Genomic DNA, 24188 nt, shown 5'->3' on the forward strand with positions numbered 1-24188 from the left:
TCTGCCCGCCCCACCCTCTCCGTGCCTCCCACTTGCTCGGATCCCCCAGAGCCTGGCAGGCAAGGGGAGATCTGCCACAGCTCTGGGATTCATTTCTTCCTGAAGAGAGGCATATTTGGGGCCTTTTAAGACACACTCCAGTAGCCACATCTATGGATGGTTGTAGCAGGAAAGCACAGGTCCCTGCACACCTCCCTCCCTCTCGCACAAATGCCCGACCCCGTGGGGGCATCCAGGGTGATCACACCTCAAAGATGGCTCCTTATTCCCTTGGTTCCTGCAGCCCAAAGCAGCTCTCAGAGGCCACCTGGAACCAGTTGTGCCCCTGTGTGGGGTGGCTGATGACCATCGATGCAGGACGTTGGCTCCTGTAGGACCTCTGCTCTGGGAGGAAGCTCCTGGTGCCCAGTGCCTTCAGCTGGAGCTGCTGCAGGAGCCCCTGTGCTGGCAAAGAGCCATCCACGCCCCCTACCCTGAGTCCCATCAGAGCCTCGCCCTTGTAATTCAATCTCTCTCCCATCCTGGACGGATCCTGCACCGCTGGCACACCGGTTGAAGCTCCTTCTCCGTCGCTTCCTGCCCCTTGGGCTGCAGCCTCCAGAGCCGCCGCGGAAACCGCAGCAGGAGCTCGTTTGGCACTGAGGTCCGTGTCCAGGAGAGCCGGCTCAGCCGCTCAGTCACTCCTCTCCCATGACTCCTCCTTTCCTCAAAAGGAAATGAAAACAAGCTCCAAGCCAGACATGTGTCCTGAATGAAACCCATCTGTGAGAGCCACGGCCATGGCCCGACCAGGGCTGTTGCCTGGTCAGGGCATCCAGACCCACCATGGAGGAGTGCACGTAGCCAGCCCCAGGGGCAGCACGCACATGACATGAGGCCGGAGCAGGGGACGCCACAGGACTGCCGGGCTCGCCGCGTCCTCCCCGAGCGCTCTGCCTTGGGGCTGTGCTACCTCTTGTCTCAGCAGCGACAACAGCTCCCAGGCAAGAAGCCAGCTGATAGCTCTGCACATCCACAGATGTCTCCATACAGTTTCCATACACACCGTTTGGAGAGGTGAAGAGCTCCTTAGCAGGAACAAGAGTGTCCTGAGGGGCAGGGGTATCCACTCAACCCCTGGCTGCTTTACAAATTTCCTCCAAATGAGATTTCCTAGGTCTTAGTTTTGCATCAGACCCTTGTAAAGTCTCCCAAGTGTTTCTCCCTCCCTGCTGGGAAGTTTATACTAATGTGTTTTTAAGACATCCATTCTGTTAGTCATACCCCATATGTCCTCTGCAATCACCCCTCCTTCTCAGTGAGGTCTCCCACCGCACCAATTACCTTGCCCAGCCTCCACCAGAGCCTTTATTATAGTATGAACAGATTTGCCTTCTGCCATCAAATCCGCTCCAGGCATTTTCACATTTCACTTTTCCCTCTCACCTCCTTGTCCTGCCCCACGGCCCAGTTGATACTGGATGCAAAGCCCACCTATTCTGCATCCTCCCCATGGCTCTTGGAGGATTAAACAGCCCCAGCTCCAGTGCTGAGTCCCCACTTGTCCCCAGCTGGAAATGGGCTGCTGCCCTGACAGCCCCAGCAGTAAAACCAGTGGCTCTCGCTGGAGACATCCAGAGTAGATACAGTGAGTGAAAACATGTGGGTTTCACAGCCCCTCTTAGCTCCTAACAGAGCTTTGCATCTTGCTGGAGCATTCCCTTTGGTCCATGTTCTGGGCCAGATTTGTTTGCATCTCCTGGAGATGTTCCCCAGGGACCTATGGATGCAGCCCCAGCACCTCCTTTGGTATGCATGGTGGGGCCAGGTCAATTATTAAGGGCTTGTGTGGCAACCCATGTCCAGTTTAGGATGCTCCCTTCCAGTCCTTGCTATCCCACCTCAGGCTCGAGGAGGAAAACAGGAGGGAGGCCACCTATATCAAGACCTTATGTGACTCATTTCCATGAGCAGGGCTGGCTTCGTGGGCACACCACACTGTACGGACGCTGCTCATCTCAACGAACACCAGAACCTCCCCATGACCCAGAGGTAGGTGCAGTCCCTTTAGGGTAGCTGTGAAATGGGGCTCCTTTGCAGTCTTCCTCCTCCTTTGTCATGTCTACATCTTCTCACTTTTGGTAGGTTGTCTTCTGCAAGACCTAGGAATGTAAGAAAACATCTACCTGTGCTTCCTCCTCTTCTAGCTACGCCTGCACATTTGCCTCACCTGCTGCAGGCAGCCAGAGCAGATTTGCCAGCAGTGAGGGCAGTGACCCCACAACCACAGCTTCGGGGCGGCAGGGCTGTGTTTTGCAGAGCACGTGCAGCCCCACACAGGAGTCACGTTCACTCTAGCTGCCTGCGGTTAGCTGGCAGGCTTTTCAGGGAGAAGTGATCTGCTCAGAGAGCTACTTGTTTGGGAGCATGTTGTGCTTTTGCCTGGACTTGCAGCTGCCTGTCAGCCACTGTACAAACACAGCCCTGTCTCCCGTGCCCCCCCTTTCGTGTTCTCTCTCTCCTCAGCTCTGGTCTTTGCTGGGCTCAGGATTAGCCACACCTCAGCTGGGTAAACAGGAGCTGATCCTGCCCCATCAGCTGAGGGCTTTTCAGCCTCAGCTACCACAAGCAAGAGGTGGTCCCTGATTTTTCTCCCAAGCAAATCTCCCTTTTCATCATTCAGCAGGTCTGAATCTCTTAATTGGACACAGCAGCTGATGTGATCCTCTGCATTGGTTTCATCTTCTATTTTCTTTATTTTTCTATTTTTTTCTTTATTATTCTATTCTCTGGTTTTGTTCCACTCAGCTTCCTTCTGATCTTCTGATCTGTTCCTCATTTTCTCACCCCTTTTCCCCACTCCTGTCTCTGTCTCCTCCTTTTTGCTTTTTCACCCATCTGAGGAAAGCCACCCTTTCTGTATGTCACCTTCTGGGAACTAACTAATGAGCTAGATGGGGCTGATATTTTAGTCTGAAAAAGCCTTGGAGGTTGTTAGTAACTACAGCCAGCACGTTGGTCTTCATCTCAGCTCAAAGGCAGCGTTTCCTGCAAATTTTTACCTGCCTTTGAAGGGATGCTGGGCGGGGAGGGAGGACACCCATTCCCTGCAGCACAGCACCCTCTAGCCTCCGCCGGGGCAGCAGCTCTTTGCTGATCTGGAAGGAGGACCTCCACCACCATCATTCAGCCATGCATCCTCTCAGTCCTGCAACGCTCCCTTACATGTCCAGCCCTGCGTAGCTCCAGCAAAATCCTTCTGCGGCATTACTGCCAAATCCAAGGATGGACTTCACGGGAACTTCGGGGATCAGGATCTTAAAGCTGGTCTGTTCTGAGCAGACATGGTAAATCAGACGTCATTTCCAACAGGCTGAGACACCAGCTTTGCAAGATGGAGCCTGCAAGTGAGCCATGGTGGTGTCAGCCCAGAGAAGTGATCATTACACAGTGCCAGCAGCACTGTTTATTTCCTCCAGCCCATGCAATAATTTAAGTCAGTGGTGGTACAGGCAGGGTTTTCAAAAGGGTAGTGCTGCTTCTGTGAAGCCAGGTGAGGTCAGCTGGAGGAGTGGCGTGGAGTTGTTATCAATTAATGTGTGTAATATGATTGAAATAACCAGAGAGCTGCTAAAGTCCTGTACACAAACCCATCAGTTAATATTTACAATAGGGAAACAATAAGTAGACATGATTTAGGGTTTAGGAACTAACTATTAGACAATGGGGCTTTATGTCTATGTCAGAAAAGGTAATAGATTGTGGTCTGATCAACAGACCTTGAAGAACCGCTTGGAACCGCCAAGACAGAGTTAGAAGTAGGTAAAAGGTAATTCCTACAGGGGGAGATCACGACCACCGACTCATTGACCACCTACTCACATGATACCACCTACTCAAAAGAAGACAATGAAAGAAGAAGACAGAGTCTGCGCACTAATTTACATGAGAGGCGAAGAAGAAAGAACCATTCATTAAGGAAAATAATAATGAATATGTATTACTTAAGTGTATAAATGTGTGAATCTTTGAGACAAAGGTGTGCTGTCTTCAGACAGGCACCCATTCATGCGCATCAATGAAATTAATTTGAAAACACCTCGACTCTGTGTGTTATTGGCTTGCACACTGGGTAAATGAACCCAGTTTGAGGGATAACAGAGTCAGTGACGGCAATAGCTCTGCAGTTGCTGTGTTTTCTTGGGAGGCTGATCTGCAGCCTGCCAGGTCCTTGTGCGTGGAAGAGGGTGGTCACCCCCAGCTCACCTCTGGATGTGGCAGCAGACCTTCCCCACTTGGCTGTGATTTCCAGTGCATCTCCAGGAAAGGATCTGGCAGATGAGGGTGCTCTGGATTAGCCTTTCATCCCAGCCATCCCAGTGCTCCTTGCTGCCTCCTCCCCACCTGCCTACCCCCCAAACCATACACCTGTGGTTCCCACCAGCCTCACCCACAACCCACCTCCCCTCATCAAGCCTGTTTCCTCTCACCTCCACTTTCCTTCTACACCTCCAGGAAAGAGAGGTCTGGCTCTCTGCATCCTAACACCATCACCCTTTCCCCCAAATCACAACCGTAACCGTTTCTTTCGTACTCACCCTCATCCACACACAGTTGTTTGCTCCTTACCTCCCAGACCTATCCCGATTCCCACTATTTTGGCACAAGGCAGTAGCTTCCTCCTCCGCTCACTTTATTTCCGTAAATATTGCTCTCTAGGAAGAGTCTCTTCACCATTCCTTAGGCAATATTAAAACTGGATTTTTACAGGGGGCTGATGATCCCACTGTTAGGTTCACTAAGCATTTCAGTTTGCAGGATTGCAATGCTTTATTCTCCTCATGTACCACTACTTCTGTGGCAACTTTTCCAGAGGAAGTATTTCACAAGCAGCCGCTGGAAAAAATGTGGCTTTAGCAGTCTCCCTCGCTGGCTTTCTGAAGCTGGATAATCATAGTCTTTCCAAACTCCAACCTCAGGAACACAGTATAATGGCAAATGTCAGACAGACCACTCAGAATTAACAGAAGACAAATAGTTTCCTTTATTCAGTATGACATCTTGGAAACACTCCAGAAGAAGCTCATACATCCTTCTGGCTTTACTACATTCATTTGTTCCAATCCATCCTGCTTTCCACCAGACATACCGCCTCTCCCTGCTCTCGCTGCCTGCCAGATACCTGCTGCTCTCATGCAGCCTGTCCTGCACATGACCCCCCTGCTTGTGCAGATAGCTTTAGGGGCAGGTGCCACACCAAAGCACCATTTGGCTTCTGCAGCTGTGTCTCGATTTACCAAAATGTGTGATAAAGGGGCAGAAATGGCTGCAAGCGAACAAGAGGTGGCATTGGAGGTGGCTGCAGGGAACAGGTCTGCTCAGCCTGGCAGCTTTTGGTGCAAGAGGCAGCAATTTCACCTAACTGGACTCCCTGGAAAATTCAGGAGTGTTGTGGCACAGATTCATCTCAGGGAGATACAGACGAATCCTTCCCCTAGAGCACTGAGTCTGCTTGTGGAGCCAGGAAGTGTTCAAGCACCATGGAGCATCCAGAAGCAGGACCAGTGGCACTGCTGATGCCGGGGAGTGGTTTTCAAAACCTCTTCCTCCAGCCAGCAGCTCTGACTGGACGTGGGGTAAAAGGAGTGAGCTGGCTGTCAGGAATTTGTGGACAGAAGTGGCGGAGCATGGCCCGGTAAAGTGCTCATCCCAGCAGCATTTCTCTTTTGGCCTAAAGAATTTGGGAATGCAATAGCCCATCTGCTCTGAAATAATCAGTGAAGCTCCCTGTATTAGTAGCCAAAGCCCTCTTCGGTTTAGTAGAAAAACAAAACCAAAAAAAGAGTCAGAAACTCTCTAGCAACTGCCTTCAGTCATAAGAAGAGACGAGAGCCCCTGTCTACAGGGGACAAAAAGGTGGGCAGCAGCAACCCAGTAGGGCTGAGGTTAGTCAGTTAAGTTCTATAATTAGGAAATAAATAGCGTGCTAAATAAATCCAGAGCAGAAGCTTTTGAGGAAGGTGACAGAGCTAGAAGTTGCCAAGGAGCAGCTGAATGAGAATGTGATGGAAAAGTACTGAGCAGGTGGGCCACGTGCCACCTCCCTGGCTGGTTTGTGTGATGCAGCCGTTCTTCCATCCCTGGCACTTGTCTCCTTACGTTGTCAGCTCCTCAGGACAGAAGCTAGTCTATTTTGAGATCTGCAAAGTGCCCATTGTGCTTTTAGACACCATTTTCAGAAAATACCTGAGCCCAAAGAGCACTGCACATCCAGATCCAACAGGCTCTCAAACAGCATGGCTCTGCAGCCTGCAAGCCAGTGCCTCACTGGCATTGCAGGGAAGGCAGAGCAGGTAAAGAGGAAAAAGCATTGCCTTTATTTCCATCTGCAAAGGTTTTTTGTGCTCACATGTCACTGACAGGCACTTAGCTCATTTTCAGCCGGCAATCAAACTGTGTCCTAAGAGATGTTTTCCCTTTTGCTCCTGCTACACTGGCAGAGATCAACACCCCAGTGTTTCCTCCAGCAAAAAGGTTTCCTCAGAGGTGCGAAGTCCCCAGGAGTCCTTCAGCACACAGCGAGTTTGCTGAGCAGGAGAAAAGCTGGGCCAGGGGAAATGAAGCAGAAAAAGACTTTGAGTTTCTTGCGGCAGCAACAGCCAAAAGAGAGAGGGATGTGAAGAACAAAAGGTGACTGTCACCATGTTGTTGCATGGAGGTGTCTCAGGCTGGCTCAGCACCACATGGGTGTTCTCTCTGCCTGGTACCTTTCCAACTGCTGGGTTTAAAAAGGTTAAATTATCATCAGCCTTTTTTTGGTCTCATTGTACAGAGGTAAGTGCCTGCCCAAAGCACAAGGCAAAGCTGTGTGTTTTTCCTGTCCCTACAGTTTCCAGCACATATATTTGGCCTCTTTTGCAGTAGCCACATTACTCAAAGAGGGATCCTCCTGTCTCTGAAGCATTAGGGTGTTCCTGGACACCCCCATTCCACTTCTCTGCAGTAACATCAGACAGAAGCATCTGTTGGGCTGGAGCTGCCAAATCCCTCCCCAAGAGGCTGGGAATGAAGCTCGGCTCTTCCCAGCACCCTTCCTTTAAGGGATGGTTTGGGCTACTGCTCAGATGGCATTTCCTGAGTGTGAGCTGTTTGCTGCAAGAGGTACAGCCTCACTCCTGGCTCCTGGCCAGAGCACTCCACCTCCCGCACACACCACTGCTCCCAACACCAACCAGCCCTGCGGTGCTCATCATCACACCCGCTTGGCCGCAGCAACGTCAGCTCTCTGCACACTCATAGGGAGGGCAGCTTCCTTTACAAGACAGGGCTCACAAGCTGTTTTAGTAGCCCAAAGCCGGGTTTGTATTCACAAAACACGCTTGCTCCCTCCCAGCCATCTCTGCTCCCACAACAGAAGGTGCAGCTGGAACCCCCCAACTTTGTGCGGAACAACTGACTTGCACCGGTTCCTCCTTCCCTTTCTGGAGATGCAGCACCTTTTCCACCACATCCCTTCTTCTTGCAATAAGCAGACAGCTCAGGAGCTGGGCTCCCACTGCCATAGCCACCTGTGAATTTGTGCTGCCACCTCTTCAGTGTTAGTCCTCTCAGGTTCTCAGCTTTCATTCCTCACTGATGTATCTGAGCACCCCTGATATAAAAGACCACCCTATGTTTCACTTTTTCTCAGCAAGAAGTGGGCAACTAAGAGTTTTGGTTTGCTTTGTAACGGTGTGCTTAAGAAAGCTCTCTTCTAATAGCTGAGCTTCTCTCACGTCAGAGAAATCTCCAACAGCCTCAAGGATTTAAAATAAAAGCCTTGCCTGGAGGCTCAGCTCCAGTTTGTGGTGTGTTTTCCTGCCTGGATCTGTGTTTTCCTGCCTAGATCAATGGTGAGGAGCCAAGGTACACCTGGAGTCAATTGGACTGCAATTTTCTGTAATCAAATTCAAACACATTCTTCAAATACTTAGTTAAGAGGCTGACACCGGAAGTTTATCTACTAAGCTTATCTTGTAGCTTGATCATAAACATAACTCAGCTGCCTTCAGACATACCAAACCTCAGCCCAGCTGAGTTTCCGACTAATTTAGCAACGACCATAAACCCTGGGTATTTTCACAAGGTTAATTAAAAGCTGAAGATAACGAACCCAGCTCTTGTTTAACTGAGTGGTACGGGATCACATCAGTAGCAAGCAAAGAGAAGAGGAGCGCTTGCCATGGAGCTGCTGTTATTTCTGTTCTGCCACAGCCATTTCAGCAGTCCCCTCTCTGCCCTTCCTCAGAGCTCCCTTCTTCACTGTGACTCAGTCTACAGCAGTTAGTCATCTCTCCAGATACATAACTCTCTGGAAAATGTGACTTGCTCCTTAAGAGCTTTCTCTACGTAGGAAGCTCCAACTCCCAGTAAACAGAGGAAACAAACTGTCTGAAATCAGGGAAAGGATTTTTCCATCCAGTTATATAAAGCAACCATTAACATAGCTAGGAACAGTTCATGTTACTTAGCAGCAACGTAACATGTGGCTCTTTTGGGAAGCTACAAGAAAAGCAAGTTTATAAACATCGTATTGCAGGCATTTGTATTATTTGTTTTCCTCCAGTGCCTTCCAGATGTGGCAGGCTCCGTCTACCTCCCGGCAGATTTTGCTGTCCCTGTCACACATCCCACTTGGTGGGAGGAAACCAGGCAGGCACTCGTGTGCCTCTGAGGGCCCGGGGAGAAGACCCCTTCACTCCTGCTGGCAAGGCCCAAGGTGATCCTAGCTTGCACCCCAGTGCCAGGTTTGCTGCACAGAGGTGGCCTGGGGCCCCACAGGAAACAAAACCAGCACGTTGAAGGCCCAGCCGCCATTTGGAAGGCCCTACGATAGAATTTCTAAATAATTTTTGATTGCAACATGTCATCATGCGACCAGTATTCAGCACCTGGGCTCACTTAGATGGATTATCAGCGGCCTTTGCCACACTAGTGGAGTTTTTGGCCCTCAGGACCAAGCCCCCCGTCACTGAGGGGTGAACGTGCACCTCAGCTGGAGCCGCTCCCCAAGCTGCCTCCCCCCCGCGGCAGGGGTGTTGGCTCCGGCAGCAGGAAGCGGCCAGGGGCGAGGCTGGTGCTTCATCCTAGCTCCTCCCGCCGCTCCCCGCCGCCTCGTCGAACGCCCGCTCTGTCATGGCGGCGGTACCCGCGGCTGCCCACAGGCGCCGGCAGCCCCGCCCCGTCCGCGGACGCCAATCACCGCCCTCCGCCTGACTGAGATGCGCCCAAGCCAACAGAACCGCAGTGTCCCGCCCCGCTGCATCTCCACCAGCCAATGGCGCCTCTGCAGTCCGGCTGGAGCGCGCTCCCACCCTCAGCTCGCCTTCCGGCCAATCCGCGCGCGGACATGGGCGGGAGCGGCAGGGCGGCGCGGCAAATGGGAAGGCGAGGGCGGTTGCTAAGGGGCCGCGCGTAGCGGGGCCGGTGCAGACGGGTGGGAGCGGTGGCGGCGGGAGCTGCCGGCGGTGGCGCGGCCGAGCCGAGCCGGGCCGGGCCTGCAGGTGAGGTCGGCGGTGGTCCGGCAGCAGCTTCCCCACAGCGCGGCGGCGGTTGGGCTTCCCTCCCTCTCAGCAGTGCGGGGCCTGAGGGGGCGCGGGGCGTCCGCTGGCCGTCCGGTCGCTGCCCCGCGGCCGGGTCTGTCGGGTGCTGAGCGGTCGGTGGCGCTCCTCTCGCTCCGGCCTCAGGCTCCCCGTGCCCGCCCAGCCGCCTTCTTTCTGTTTGTTTTGTGTAGCAGGCTTGCCTTATGTCTTTATTTCCTGGGGTGGAGGTGGGGGTAGCCCTGCGGTGGGGTTCAGCCTGGCCTGGCTGTGGTGACCTGTGGTCTGGTCGTCTCCCGGTGCCTCTCCTTTCGGTTCTTGCCGGCGTTGGAAGGTCTGTGCGGCTGGTGGTGTGGTGATGGCCTTTCCCCGTTGCCTTGTGGAGGTGTGAGGTTGTGCAGGGCAAGAAAAGCAGTGGTGTGAGCAGCCTGTGCTGACAGGGAGTGACGGCTGAGGTGGGAAGCAATCCTGTGCTGCTGGGGAGCTGAGTGTGGAGCGGAGGTCCTGAGGAGATGATACTTGTGTGAGTTAGAGCCAGGTGAGTTCTGGCTGATGTCTGTCAGGTCACACTGCTCCCCCTAAATGAGGCTTTTCTCCTCTGTTACTCATGCTCCTAGGTCCTGACGCTGCTACTAGCATTTTGCAACAACTTTAGACTTCCTTTTGTTGATGTGTACTGTATACCTGCTTGTTAGCCTGTGTAACAGGACTTTATCCACTCCATTCTGCAACTTCATGTATAACTCGTGATTTACTCCAGCACAGGATGGGTATATATATCTGTCACAGTTGACGTATTCCAGCTGGTGAAATCCCTCACCTGACACTAACTTTTTAAAAGAGGTATGTTAGCAGCAGCTTTATTGTCACAGTTGTGGTTGGAGGGACTGCACTCTGTAGTTGTGCTCTCATGCAGGTCTCTTCAGAGAATTCATAACGGCCTCCTCTTATTGTGGAGGCATTTTGTCACTGGTGTGGTAAGTACTAAAGATTCCTGCTTCCCTCTTGCAGATTGCTGTTTGGCTTCCACAGCACTGGAGCCTCCTTCTGTAACAAACGTTTGTGGCTTATTAATTAGCTAACTGGTACAGTGTGTTCAGCTTACATGCCTTGTTTATCAATGATTATCATGCTCAGCCATGTTTGTAATATTGCTTAGGCTGACATGTTCTAGTCCCCACTGATATGGTGTTTGTAGAACACACAGTTCAGCTGTTTGCATTTGTGATATCTCATTTTCAGACCTTCTTTGATAATAGTAATTTCCTGTGCAGGGTGTTTTGTTATTGACAACTAGTCTTTGGTTGTTCTGTTATTATCTTTTCTTGGTTCATCTACTTGTCTTCTTTCCTAGATGCTTGCTTAGTTCTCATATTACAAGAGAAGTTTGAATAAATTCTCTTGTTTCTTCTTGGATCAGTGGACATGCAGACTTATTATTCTAGCCATCGTTTATTTTGGTTTCAAAGTCAAGAGTAAGAACAGGAAGGATTTTTAAAAAAGAACTAAGAGCTAATGTTTGGGTTCTTCTATTCTGCCTTAATCTTAAAAATAGTTGTATTTCGGCTTTTGCATGTGAGGTCCCCTGTGTTACTGAGTGAATTAGCTGCATAGAGGATGAGGCTGACCTAAGATTGTGCTAGACTGTCTTTTCTAGGGGTGGAAAAGATGTGGAGGTTGGGGGTAAAACCTTCCATCTTGCAAAGCTGTTTGTGAAGAAGTTAAACTAATTTGTTCTACTCTTCTTGTAAAAGCTATATTTTTCTATTCAGGGAATGAATAGCAGCTGAGTGTCTTAGAGTTTCATAAAGCTGCATTATTAAACTTGTCATGTGAAAACCCAGAGATTAACGTGCTGAAATAGTCACTGTTCTGGGATGTGGTATTGGGCAGGAAAGGTGGCAGAATAACATCATTTGTCCTTGACACAGGCATATGGAGAGGTTATCCAAATCTAAGTTCCAACTGTATTTTTAGATGTAATTTGATGTACTATAGAAAATGGTGGCTTTAGAGGAGTGATTCAAACCCTCTGTAGTTGTAGTTTAACCTCACTCAATAATGGAAATGTCCTGGGTGCTGTTGGATTCTCTTTGCTCTGTTACTCCCCTTTCTTGTTCTCTATGTCTGGCCTCTTCATCCTTTCATGCTGCCAGCTCTGGCAGTGCCAGAACTTGTCAATAAAGAACAGGATTTAGCAAAATCTCTAGTAGGGGTGTGTGTTCTGGGGTCTTTGGTGCTTGTAATTCCTGTTGAAAGATGCAGACACCAGCCTGAAACTGGTGTTTTGGACTTTTCAGCAAAAGTCTAAATCATCATAGTTTGGGTAGTATATTGGAGTCGTCTTCATCTACACTTTTGAGTTTCTCTGCAAGATCGTATTTCACGATGTGTTACAGCGCTGAATTGCTATTCTTAATGTGTACTATAGATCAACTGAACTTCTGTGCAAGTGTTTGCCCTTCTTCAGCCTAAATAGCTTGTGAAGATTAAGTTTATATGCAGTTAAAAAATCTGATCAAACTCAGCTGATCAAGTCCAGTACCAAACAATTGATTTAATTTCAATGTGCAAGGGCAGTCCGTCCTTATGGAGAGCAAAGTCCCGCTTGCCCAACATATGTGGGTGGTAATGATGCTAACCTAGTCAGGCAGCTGCCTTAGCCTCTTTTAGCTCTAGGAAGGCTTGTGTGTCCAAGGGCTTCTCTTTTCTCCAGCTATATCAGTTGACTTGATAATAAAGATTGTCTCCGACTGCCAGCCTTACTCTGCCAGCATTAGGCAGCAGTAATTCAAAATGTGCAAAGCAGTTCTGTACAAAACAGGTGCTTGAAACTTCTTTGTGCCTGTGCTCTGTTAGAGGTAATGGCAGTGGAAGGAAGTGTCATACTTTGCAATGTACAGAAGACTTTCATCTGTATCTCTAGATTGACAAAGAAGTGCAGTTGCCTAGCACTTACTCTGCTGTTGAGAAATGCTTGAGTTTCTCATTATCATGGGTTCAGTTTGACTAAAATGGCAATGACAACTTCCTCTGCTAATATGGACTGAGCTCCTGCAAACACCAAAGCCTTCTGAAACTTGATGTACTAGTTGCTAATAATTGAGCTACAGCCCTATTCAGGGCATTGAGTACTTAGTGTAATATAGGCTCCTTATGGAAAGGGTCAGCTCGGATGAGTGACTGGCTGCTAGTGAGGGGTTGGTTCACTGTTCAACAACTTGTCCTGCTTCTAAACTTACTTACATCTTCAAAGATGCTTTTGCATAGAGATGCAGATTCCAGAAAGATTATGCTGAGGGTATTCAAGCCTGGCTGTCCCTTAACTGGAACACCCAGTTCTGTGAAGTGTTGGTTGGGCATATGTGACTATGAAAGATTGCACTAAGTGAAATAAGCAGATGCACAGTCATTTACAGTTAACATCCTTGTCAGAGGTAAGGAGAAAATGTCCTAAGATGTGTGGCTGTAATATCCCTAACCTCGCACTCAGATTCAACAGGAGAGTGGGCAATATAGCTCTTCAAACTTTTGAGTTGCTGGTGACTGCTGTAGTGCTTCAAAACCTTTGTTTTAATCAGCATTCTGATAAAACTTGAGTATTCTGCAGTAGTGGTAGCTGTGTGTTGGTCAGGTCCCATCTCTTTGTATTTGGTTCCTTCATCCTGAAATGTTGTTCCTTCATTTTTAATGTAATTATGTGAATTAAACTTCTCTAGCATGAACCTTCTGTCTGTCATGGACAGACTGAGAGAATGACTCTGCAAATCTTCTGTACTGCTGTGGAGCAGAGCTGCTTGTTGGGGGCGGGGGAGGGGTGGGAAGCAAGGTGTTTGAAGACCTCAGAGTGAAGTGGCACCTCAGCTTTTGATCATGTTCAGATATAGGTGTTTTCAGACTGCTTGAATTGGACCAGTCTTGAATAAAGTTCTCTTAGCTGTCTTAACTTGTGCTTTGGTGATAGGTGGTCTTGCCCTGCTGTGCACCTAATCTGGTGTGGAGCATGCTCCCCACTTACTCAGCTGTGCACCCTGTAGCTGAGCAAACAGCTGTGATGTGCTTGGACTTTGGGCTGCTCCTCTGCTGTGTACATCTGAGCTCTGTGACAGGGTGGGTATGGAGGGGTTGGAGTCTGAGGGTAAATGAGGCTTTAACAGTATGATGCTGTGTTTCAAAATACAGTGAAGGAATAGAGCATGCTTTTGCATGGGGGTTTAAGTCTGTAATGCAGTTTGTATTAGCTCACTTAGCTATCTGTGGCTTGATGCTAGTAGCATATTGCCTCAACTACTGAGCATGGATTGTTGGGTTCTCTGCAATGTGTTTATTCCACTTCTTCCCTTGAGCTTAATGCTGCCCACTGACACAGGGTTATATGGTAGGTAAGTGACACCTGCTAATGCTGTAAGACTGTGGAAAGGTGTTAGCCAGTATTTCTTCTCCCTCAGTACTTAAAAGTAAGCTTGACCTCTTCTACAAGGACCTGAAGCTCTGCCCTGTAGTTCCATAAGGCAGTGTGAGTAGTTAGGGTGTGACAAAGTCCTAAGTCTCTCTGCAGTAATCAAATAGTTATGTTTGCCTAAATAACATAAGCCTTTCCTATGAGATAAGATGCAATGAATTGATTTCTGTGGAGTCAGCAGAGCCTTGTCTTGTCTTAATTTAATCTTGTATATCAGGTGTGTGCAATAAAAGCTAATACAGTGTTTTTCAATCCATCTGTGTCAAGCAGGAACCAGATAAGGTAACATACAGGGAGTCTATATAGCAGCATTCTTAAATAATACACAAGCTGCCTGTCATGCAGTAGAACAATTTTGAGCAGTTAAAATGATATTGTGAAGAAACAAAAGCAGTTCCTGTAGTCAGAAGGAAGTGAAATTCAAGGCTCATTTGTCTGTAAATTGGCCTTCTTGGGGAAGTGAAAGACCCAAAGAGTCTTTGGCCCTGTTGGCTATGGAATTATTCTCAGGTGCTTTCTTAAGCAAGCTGCCTTGGCTTGTACACCCAGCCCTCTTAGGTGCTTGGCTTCTGCTCTGATGGTGTAGGACTTCTCAAAGTCAAAAAAGGAAAAAAAGCTCCAGTTAAAGGCACCTGTCTTTCTGGCTGTGCTGATGGTGCCTTGTGCTATGAACTTTGTCCCTGTAACCTCACAGTACCTCTAAATTTAGTATATGAGCCATCTATTGTATCTGATGAAAAGGTCAAATTCCAGTGAAGGCACCAGCCAAGAAATTCTTGTTGGAACACGGTGTAAACAGTACCTGCTGCTTTGTATACTCGCCAACCAGCCAAATCCTGGCCTGGGTGCTGGCTCTCGCACAAGGCAGAGGGATTTGCACCAAGGACTTCTGTGTGCTGTCCAAATAATGTTCTTTTAAGCATCCTTGTGATGGGACGTGTCAGCATGCCCTTTTTATTTGGAGATAAAATCTGTCAGATGTTTGATGACAGAACTGCAGTGGGCTTTGCCAGACTCCTGATGACTGTGGCGAGGACTACACTTTATCTCTCATGGCCACATCTCCTGAAAACCTAAGCTTAAGTGCTTGAAGTGCTCAGCTAATTCTTAATTATACCCTCTATGCTTTGAGGTCTGAGACTTAGTTGGCTGTTCTAAATGGACAGGAGTACTGAGTGATACATCAAGATGACCTCAGCATTTGCTTCTGATGTGTTCTCTTCTGAGCTACCGCTGAAGATAATAAGAGGTTCTACATGGGGTAAGATCGGGCTGGTTAGATGCCAGTCTCAAAATAAGCAGTCTAATGCCTTGCTTTGTGTGTCTAAACCAATGGGGCATAGTACTGGTGTGGCCCTAAAATACTTGTATCTATGTAATTTTTTTGAGACCTTAAAGTAGCAGTTTAGGCTTAACACTTCTCTGTAAAAATGAAAGCATCTTTTATACAAAAGGTGCTGTGTAAAAGGCAGGATACTGGACTGTGCAACAAAGCTTGAGGGTTTTTTCATGGTTCCCCTTGCACAGATTCCTGTACTCATGTAGCTTGTGTGACCTCAGACTGTCCTCCAGTGCTTTACAAAACCTTAGTCTGCCAGCCTTTCCCATCAAGACACATTGCTTCAGAGTCTTTCCCAGGTGTATATGTTTCCTATGTATATTTTCATCTGGATGGTCTCTAAACATCTTCCTCTGCCTTTAAACCATTGAAATCTCAGCAGTGTGACACACTTCTGTGCACCTCCTGAAGTGAGATTCAAATAATATGCTGGCATAAGACTTGGCTTTATTTAAAAAACCTTTGTAGTGCTCTGACTTCCCACCCTTTCCTTAATAAAGTTCCCTTCTCCATAATGTGGTTCTAAGTATCTTACCTGGTAGTGACAGACCTGTCACTTTGGAAGAGGCATTAGCTTTGGCTGATATTAAAGATGATTAATTTCCTGGAAACATTCTAACTTCAGTGAAACAGCCTTCCTTCTTCCCCCTTCAAAGAGTGGAGGGGGGCAGAAATTCTGATCTGAATCTGCCTAGGCACAACTCTTTAAAGTAGGGTGTTTTGCTTTCCTCTGGTCTGGCAGACTTGCTTTCAGAGTTTTAGTCCCCAAGTAGGCACTACAAATAAATGAAATTAGTCCAAGAAATGTCTGATAAGTTAGTTAATGAAGTCTGTCTGCTTAATCTGTCTAGAAACAGCCTCTTTGGCTCTTCTGAATCTTAGTGGGGAAGAGAGGGTATTACACTACTTGGTAGAAGCTGCAGAAGGATAGGAAAGGGGATTTTTAAAGGCTTTCAGTGTTGGCCAGACATGCTCCAGTGTTTTGGTGTCCAGCTGAGCTCTGAAAGCACTAGTGAGCCAGAATGCTGACTGGTGGGAGGGCATCTAGGAGGCTTTTGTATCAAACTGTCATTCCTGGAAAAAGGATTCCTTCAAGATTCTTCAGTGAATGTAATGGAGCATAAAATATCTTGCTAGTGGAGCCCCTTTTAAAGAGGCTGCCTTTACTCTTGTCTGTGGGCAGTTCCATACAGCTGCATCTTTGCTTTAGCCCAAAGCATATCTAATGCTTCAGTGAAATGAGTCTCTTGCTCATTAAAAGGCCTGAGGGAAGGACCCTATGGGAGTGGCTTCCTTTAATGTCTTTGCTTTTTTAATGTTGGCTTTCCAGTATGCAGAGTCAGGCTCTGCTTCAGCATGGGTGGAGGAGCTGTAATGCTTGGTAGTTACCAAATCCTGTGCGTGCCCCCTTGAGTCACAGGGTGAAGTGACTTCTGTCCCTGGAAGAGCCTCCTCTCCCCAGTAAACCTGGAACAGAAATGTGTGCAGGTCTCAGATTTGTTGTCAGTTGTGAGTTCACTTACTGTACAAGTAAAATTCTTGATGGCTTTCCCAAACCCCATTGTTTTTGAAAGGATATATGAGGAATTTGCTGTAGCTTTACTGGCTTTTGTTGTACTTGTTTCTATTCCTGTCTGGAAAGGGGAGACATGGGGTTTTTTTTCCTCATTATACTTGTACAGGTGAGGTGCACTCTCTTAGCAGTAATGTTGAAGTGTTTCCTATAACACGTTTTTCAGCTTTTTATTCTGTGATGAAAGGACAAATGAAAAGACTCCACAAACCCAGCACTTGCTTTCCAGTGATTGATTTTAAAGTTAGTCCTTGGTCACAAGGGGGACTTAAGAATATTGCTTGAAAAGGCTGTCAGTCTTTGGGGCTGTCATACCTTTTAGTGATTTTTAAAAAAAAGAACTGTACACTTAAGGTGCTTCAAAATAACATCCTTAGCCCCAAGAGCTTCAACTTCTTTGTGTTCCTCAATGTGGATCTCAAACCCTGTGATGGATTAAAAGGCAGGCTTGATTGCTTCAGTGATATGCTTACGGCCTCTTCCTAATTTTGTCTAGCCTGCTAAAAGTAAGTCTAGTGTTCTGTATACAGAAAAGACCAAATGTTCGTATGTTTATATTAATGCTGACCCATTTAGAGGAGATCCTAGATTAAAATTTGACTTGCTCAACACTGGTTATCTGTCCTTTTTCATAAACAGACAAGTTTATTGGGTCAATGCAAAAAGGGTTTAACAAAACAGAAGCAAGGTGACCTCATCCCTGCTCATAAATAGGGAGGCATTTGTCCTACGTGATTAGAGGCAGAGCTCTCAAATCCATTTCAGTAAGCTAAACCTGTAAAATTTTAGAGCAGAGTGCTCTGGCTCAGCCCCTGTAAATCTGCCCTGGCTGAGATGGGTCTGTTTAGGTCTTCAGAAATACCAGACTCTCAAGGAAGTACCTGAAGTGCCACAGCTGGATCCATAGGGCATGGCGTTTACCAATCTGGTCATCTTGGACTAGATCCATTGCTTAGTTAATCACTGCAGACAGCTGTGCAACTGCAACAGCAGTGCCAACTTCGTGTTAGCTGTACACAGACTGATCTGAGCTTTTAGGTAAAGATCCTGACAAATACATGACCCTCTAGCACATGTTTGAGGTGTGTATGTTCAGTGAATGTGTAGTTAGACTGTCTAAAATGGAAAAATACTAGTTCACAAGTGTCAAAGTATAATCCTGTCTACCAACAGCTGATTTTTCTGAAAGTAACTCCAAGCTAGTATGCTTTTTTAAGGTAGCAACAGGCTAAAATGAGGGAAGTATCAGAAAAGATGTGTTTGTAATCTGAAGATTATGTGGGAGAGAAGACTCTCAGGGTGATACAGCTTAGTTGGATCAGTTATATTGAGTCACAAATACAAAATGCTAATGACTAATCATGCCTAATTTTATTTTTAACAAATTCACTAATAATGTGAAAGCTGTAAATAGCAAACTAGCTTAAAATCCAGGTGGCCGGAAGGTCTTGGATAACTTTTGTATTGGTGTCTCCGTTAATTTTCTAAATAAAACAGTGAAAGGAAGATGCCAACAGAACTTCTGGGTGTTTCAGCTGGGGGGAAGATTTGCTCAAGCACCTAGTTTTCCCTGAGTCAGTGATTGTTCGGGAACTTGGTCTGCTCTTCTACTGATTGTACCTTCCCTGGAGAAGCCATTGCTGTAATTGGCCTGTTGTCTTCTATGCAGTTGATGGTAGTGTTGGTTAAAGTCTACTAAGTATGGAAGTGAGGTAATGTGCTACAGTTGAACACTGTACTCGAACTCTTCATTGAGATACATGATGCCAATGTAATTTGCTGATGAGAACAATAAATGGCTTTGTAGCCTGCTCTTCTCTCCCTTATACTGTGAAGCTCAGAACTGGAAAATAAAAGCTTCAGAGTTGTCAAATATTAAATGTCTCCACTTTCCTCACCCTCTGTTCTCCTGCAGCGCAGATGGTTATGGTGGCAGAAACTTGGAGCTTTCCAGCATACTGTTAATCAATAGCTGATGTCAGACTTGATTTCTTCCAAGGGATTTTAGTGTAGCTGCACTGAGTGCAGAAAGTACTTCTGAGGTTTTGTTTTCCTGCTAGGAAGAAGAGTAAGGCTTTGGTATGGTCTGTCCCATTGGTGTGTTTTCCAAGTTAGAAGCAGTAGCTGTGGTAGAAAGCAGGCAGTTCTGGAGCTTTTTCCTGGAAGCTCTAATTCCCCATTGGTTTGTTGTGCCTGTAGGGAATCCAGTTCTAATTGTAAATACCACTTACATTTTTACAGTTACAGGCTGAAAGCTATCTCTCTTTTATTGGCATGATCAAATTCTTGTAACAAGCCTTGGTGCATGTGCACTAGTGTTAATTAGGTGGCTGTATCTGAGCCTCCTGGTGGCTCTCATCATCTTGTTGAAGTGTGGTATGTTGTAACTTCTCAAAAAAGCAATTGTGGGAACAAGCAGAGACTGTTTACAAGCTTCCATGTGTAGGAGTGAGCTGCTTTGCTAAGCCTGAGTAAAAGTAGCAGGAAACTTCTTTCAGACTGGCTTCACACTTCAGTAACAGTGTAGATATTGCACAGAATTCAGAAGTTACTTCTAGCCTTTTAAATAGGAAGGGATCTGGGTAGTTTTTGTAACTGGGGACAATGTCACTCTCCTGTGAAGATGGTGAATGTGTGTTGTTCTGGAGTTCATAGCTTGGCTTTCCTCTGAAGTTGCACTGGTTTTCATTATTGCTTTCTGCCTATCTCATGAAGGTGTATTTGCATACTGTAGATGAATTAATATGATGTAGGCAACTGATCTAGTCTGGAATCTGTCTGTAGGCAAGAGGTTTGATGCAGATGGATCAGAGTTGAAGCGGTTATGACTGAATACACAAATCAATTCCAATGTCTGTGATGGGACCTCTGTATAAATTTGTGTTCTTCCCTTCCAGCTGAGAGATGTAACCTTATCAGTAATAATCAATTTGCTTTTCCTCCCCTCACAGGGTGACTCCAGTAGCACGTGGATCCAGACGGTGACAATTGTACTGAGGACTGGCAATTATTTCCAGTTTGAAGAAAAAGTGACATTGGTAAGACTTGACTTGCCAGTTGCTATCTGACTTGGGTTACCTGTGTGGCTGAGGAAGGACCCAGGAAAAACCAGCTCCTTCCATATGGATGAAATGTCCCTGTGATAACTGCAGCCAGCTATTTGAACCATATGTTCAAAAGAAACTGGATTGGTTTAAAAACTTGATTTCAAGCTGGAAGGATGTTATGTCGTGGGGTTTTTAATTCTCTCCCCTGCCCCACTTCCTTTGAAGCCCTTGCAAGACTATTAATCTAGTCCTCCTTCAGCTGCAGAACTACAGTGAATTAAAAGAAATGCTGAACTCACTGGTGCCTAAAGTGACCACCTTAAATACATGCAGGTGTTAGTACCAGTATTCTCATGGAGTTGCAAAATTCAGGCTGTGGAGCTAACACAGTAGTTCTTTGAAGGTCTCCTTTTCAAGTCTGGCTTGTACATCTGGGAAGAAAGACGTGTCCAAAGCTGCTGATATGTCTTTATAGCCTGGCTTTTCACTCGGCTTCTGTTCGAGCTGGATAGTCTTGGCCAAGATCCTTAAAGTATTGACTGTCTGCAAACTGTAGGGTTTGACACCTGAGACGCTGTTGCAATTCTAGTGCAGCACTGATTAGGAATAAATCTCCTGTCCAACTGATCATCCAGGTTCTATTTCTTGCAGTGGTCAGGGGTTTGAGCAGTACAAAATAAACTTCCTTTCATCTTAGAAGTTGTTAGTCTTGAGTTGATAAGCTACAATTTTTGTAGCAGTGTTAACTGACAAATTTAGTTGGTTAGCACAGTCTTATATTTAACATAGCAATTGATATTCATATCCAGCAGTATATTGCAAAAAGCTTTAATATTGGTTCTTATTTCCAGGCTCAGAATGAGTGCAATGTTGGAAACCCCTGAGCTACCGGCAGTGTTTGATGGGGTGAAGCTAGCCGCAGTTGCTGCTGTTCTGTATGTTATTGTTCGCTGCTTGAATTTAAAAAGCCCAACTGCCCCTCCTGAACTCATTTACCAGGACTCTGCTTTGGCCCGCTTTCTCATCAAATCCTGCCCACTTCTGACCAAAGAGTAAGTAGTATATGTTTTTCCGTGTTGACCTGTGTTACAGGGAGAAGAGCTGCACTTCATCATTCTTCTGCCTAGTGTGTTTCTTAAACCTGAGTGCAAATGAGTGTCAGGGTATTCTCTTGGGAAAATAAACATGTTCCAAGTTAAGCATTTCATTATTGTTAGTGTCCCAGGTACCTGAGTTAGGACCAAGTCTTGTTGTGCAGGGCTCTCCATGGATGTATGGAAAAAGTCATCCCTACCCTTCTGTATGGTAGCTATATGCTGATATTATTATACCTGCACTATATAGCCCACTGTCTGTGGAAATGGGGGACGGATGGATGCAGTCAGCACTTGTTCCTGTTCATGTACTCTCCTTTCTATTAGGGAAGAAATCTGTCGGGGCTTACAGGAAGGAATTGTTTTTGTGGTGTCTGTACACTTGCAATGAACATAGGGATGGCTATTGGTTTTAAAGTGCCTACTCTTATTTGAAGTGCCTTAAGTTGATGAAGACTAATGAAATATGTTACTGGGTAGAGCACATCATCATAACTAGTTTAGTAAAGTAATGACATACTAGCCAGTTCTAAGCCTGTTGAATCCACTTTCAGATTGACCTTGTCAGCTGTGTATTTGAGCAGGCTGATCCTTGCCCTTCCATTCTAGGACCTCCAATATCAGTGCAGCTGCCCTTACCTTTGCTGATAATATGAAGCATTTACTACAGTTTCATGAGGCTTTGGAGGCACAAGGATTTCGATTACAGTATTTCTTCTGCAATCACTTTGAAAACTTGCAAGTCCTATTTAGAAGCCCTAAATACATCAGTTACCTAGTAGGTGCTGAATGCAGCTGCATGAACCTTTTGGATCTCAAAGGTCAAGCTGACTTAATGATAGTCTTTCTAGGGGAGATGAGGGGCTTTTAGCAGTGCTGTTAGGTGCCTTGATTACATAAAGTGTAAGATCTTAAGCCATAGGATCTGTAAACTCTTACAGGAAACAAAGCATTATCTGTTTTTAAATTGGAGCCTAAAGAGGGTTCCCTGATGCACTCTGAGTCTGGAGTAATGTAAGTGTGTGTTGAAGCTGAGCATTGAAATTGGATTCTTGATTATGGCTAGTGCCTGAACTGCAAAGCAGTTGCTTCCCTAAAAAATACACTAAGGAGGTTCTAGTTACTTGGTATCTTAGACACTTGTCATCTCAGTCTTGGCACTTCAGGTTGACATGTCCCTAGTCACTGAAAGAGCAAGCATGAAGCTGTGCTGATGATCAGTCTTGAAGGCATATTAGTATCAGGCTAATCTTTGGAAACACATTGTAAGCTAATTCAGAGTCTGTTTTACTCCTGTTTCAGCTCTGTTCTCATGGCACAAGCTCCTAGCACTACTGCATTAGAGGTATATTTTTGACTTTCAGAGAACAAAGCATTCCCAAAGGAGTAAAAATGCAGAACATGTCTAAAAATCACAATACATCTGTTGTGTTAATTGCAGGAGTGAAGAGCTTCTCGCAGAACCCTAGTATTGCATTAATAGTGTGCAATCTTGGGTGGTTTACTTTCTCTGGATCAGCTCAGAGCTCAGGCTTGCCAACTTCTCTGAAAACTAGCAGTGATTTCTAACACATGGTTCTTGGGCAGAACACTGTCTGAGAGGCTTGCATGACCCCAGGAAACAAACACAGCTGAAATGAACTACAACAAAATGTGTCAAGAGGTAGTTGTTCAGGCTTGTTACCTGTACACCTCTGTTAGGGGAGACAGGAATATAATTGCTGTTGGAGATTGAAAGGGCTTACAGGAAAGATGATGTATATGTGATTTTTTTGCTATTCTATTGATGTTATCACAGACTTTTTCAATACAGAAATTAAAAAAAAAAAATCAAAGAAATCTGGTCTTTAGGTATGAAAGTCGCCTGGAGACTAAAGGGGAACAAATATATTTAAATTCCTGCAATTATGCATGAAATAGTTGGTAGGACTAATTAGCAAAAAGCTATGTGAAAACAGCTTGTGCCATACTGCTCTGAAAAATCTTGCAAGGCTTTGATTGCTTGCTAATTATTCAGTGTGTTAGGAAAGCTGATTAAGCAGCTCTTCCAAATTCTACCATGAAAGCAAAATAAGTAGCCCAGCAATCCCTCCTCTTATATCAGTACTGGGTTTGTTGTAAGATTGGTTGTAAGACCAATTCTTCTGTACAGCTGTGAACTGGCTTTCAGACCTGGTTTGTTCAGCTCCCTTATGCTTAAGGGAGGAATGGGTGAGGATATTGCTGGAAAAAAACAGGATGGCAGGGAGAAAGCAGAAATATGCAAAGTTATTCTATCTGTGCAGCTGTTCAAAAATACTTGGAAAAAACCACTTTGGGGTTTTTTTTCCCCTTCATGGCACCATCCTCACCTATGGACTTACTCAATCCATTGTAACTATAGTGTCATTCAGTAAGCCAAATGATGGTGGATGAATAATTTAAGAGCTTTGGATAGTAAAGCTGCCTGAGATGGCTGCATGCCAGGTACCTTGTACTTGCAGATGTTAGTACTGCTTTTTACAGTTCTCTAAACTGCTAGAAGCTTTCTACATATTGATCAAACACTGGTAAGCAAGAGACTGTCTTCCTAGAGCTCATGTTTTCTTACCTCTTTATTTCCCTTCCTCTACCCCCATCCGGGTCTGTACTTTGGCTTACCAAGTGGAGTAGCATAATCAGACCCTTTTTCATTCAAAGAACTGCTTCTTGCATGGAAACTTGCAAATCAGCACAGCTACTGGTGCCCTTGAGCAGTTGGGCCGAACCCTTGGCTGCAGCTGTCTCCTTTTCCTGTCTTTCAGATTGGTACAGAAAGTCTGTCATCTGTTCTCTTATTCCTGTAGAAATCCAGTATTGGCTCTTTGATTCATAAGGACAAATTTGGCCAGTGCTTGCTGTACTGGGCTAGACATTTTTTTGGCTGTTCCCAATTTCTTATATCAAGTCTCTGTGTGTATCTTTATTCCTGTAGAGGTGTGGCACAAGTGTCATCCTTATCGAAAATAATTATCCTTGCTGTCTGCACACTTTTATCATTAATAAAGGCAACCTGCTCAAAGATTGAGGCAAATGACTGTCAAGCCTGTTAGTAAACACTGTCAAAGATCCAGCCTAGATCCTTCTTATCCTTTGTT

At 46.1% G+C, this 24188-nt stretch overlaps 1 protein-coding gene across 3 annotated transcripts in view; it reads left to right on the forward strand.

The window, feature by feature from the left end:
• Positions 1 to 8861: 8861 nt before the first annotated feature.
• ABHD2 (abhydrolase domain containing 2, acylglycerol lipase) overlaps positions 8862 to 24188 on the forward strand; it is a 43206-nt gene continuing 27879 nt past the window's right edge. Inside the window, exons 1-3 of one of the 3 annotated variants that reach the window (XM_052807127.1) lie at positions 8862 to 9526; positions 19883 to 19969; positions 20830 to 21030. In XM_052807127.1, the coding sequence (XP_052663087.1) occupies positions 20837 to 21030 (194 nt within the window). In that variant the 5' untranslated portion in view covers positions 8862 to 9526; positions 19883 to 19969; positions 20830 to 20836. Of the gene's footprint in view, positions 9527 to 9602; positions 10096 to 19882; positions 19970 to 20829; positions 21031 to 24188 lie in introns of those variants that run through there. The other 2 variants (XM_052807125.1, XM_052807126.1) reach the window with 2 other exon arrangements.

This window comes from Harpia harpyja, chromosome 14, assembly GCF_026419915.1.
Source record: "Harpia harpyja isolate bHarHar1 chromosome 14, bHarHar1 primary haplotype, whole genome shotgun sequence".
Taxonomy (NCBI): domain Eukaryota; kingdom Metazoa; phylum Chordata; class Aves; order Accipitriformes; family Accipitridae; genus Harpia; species Harpia harpyja.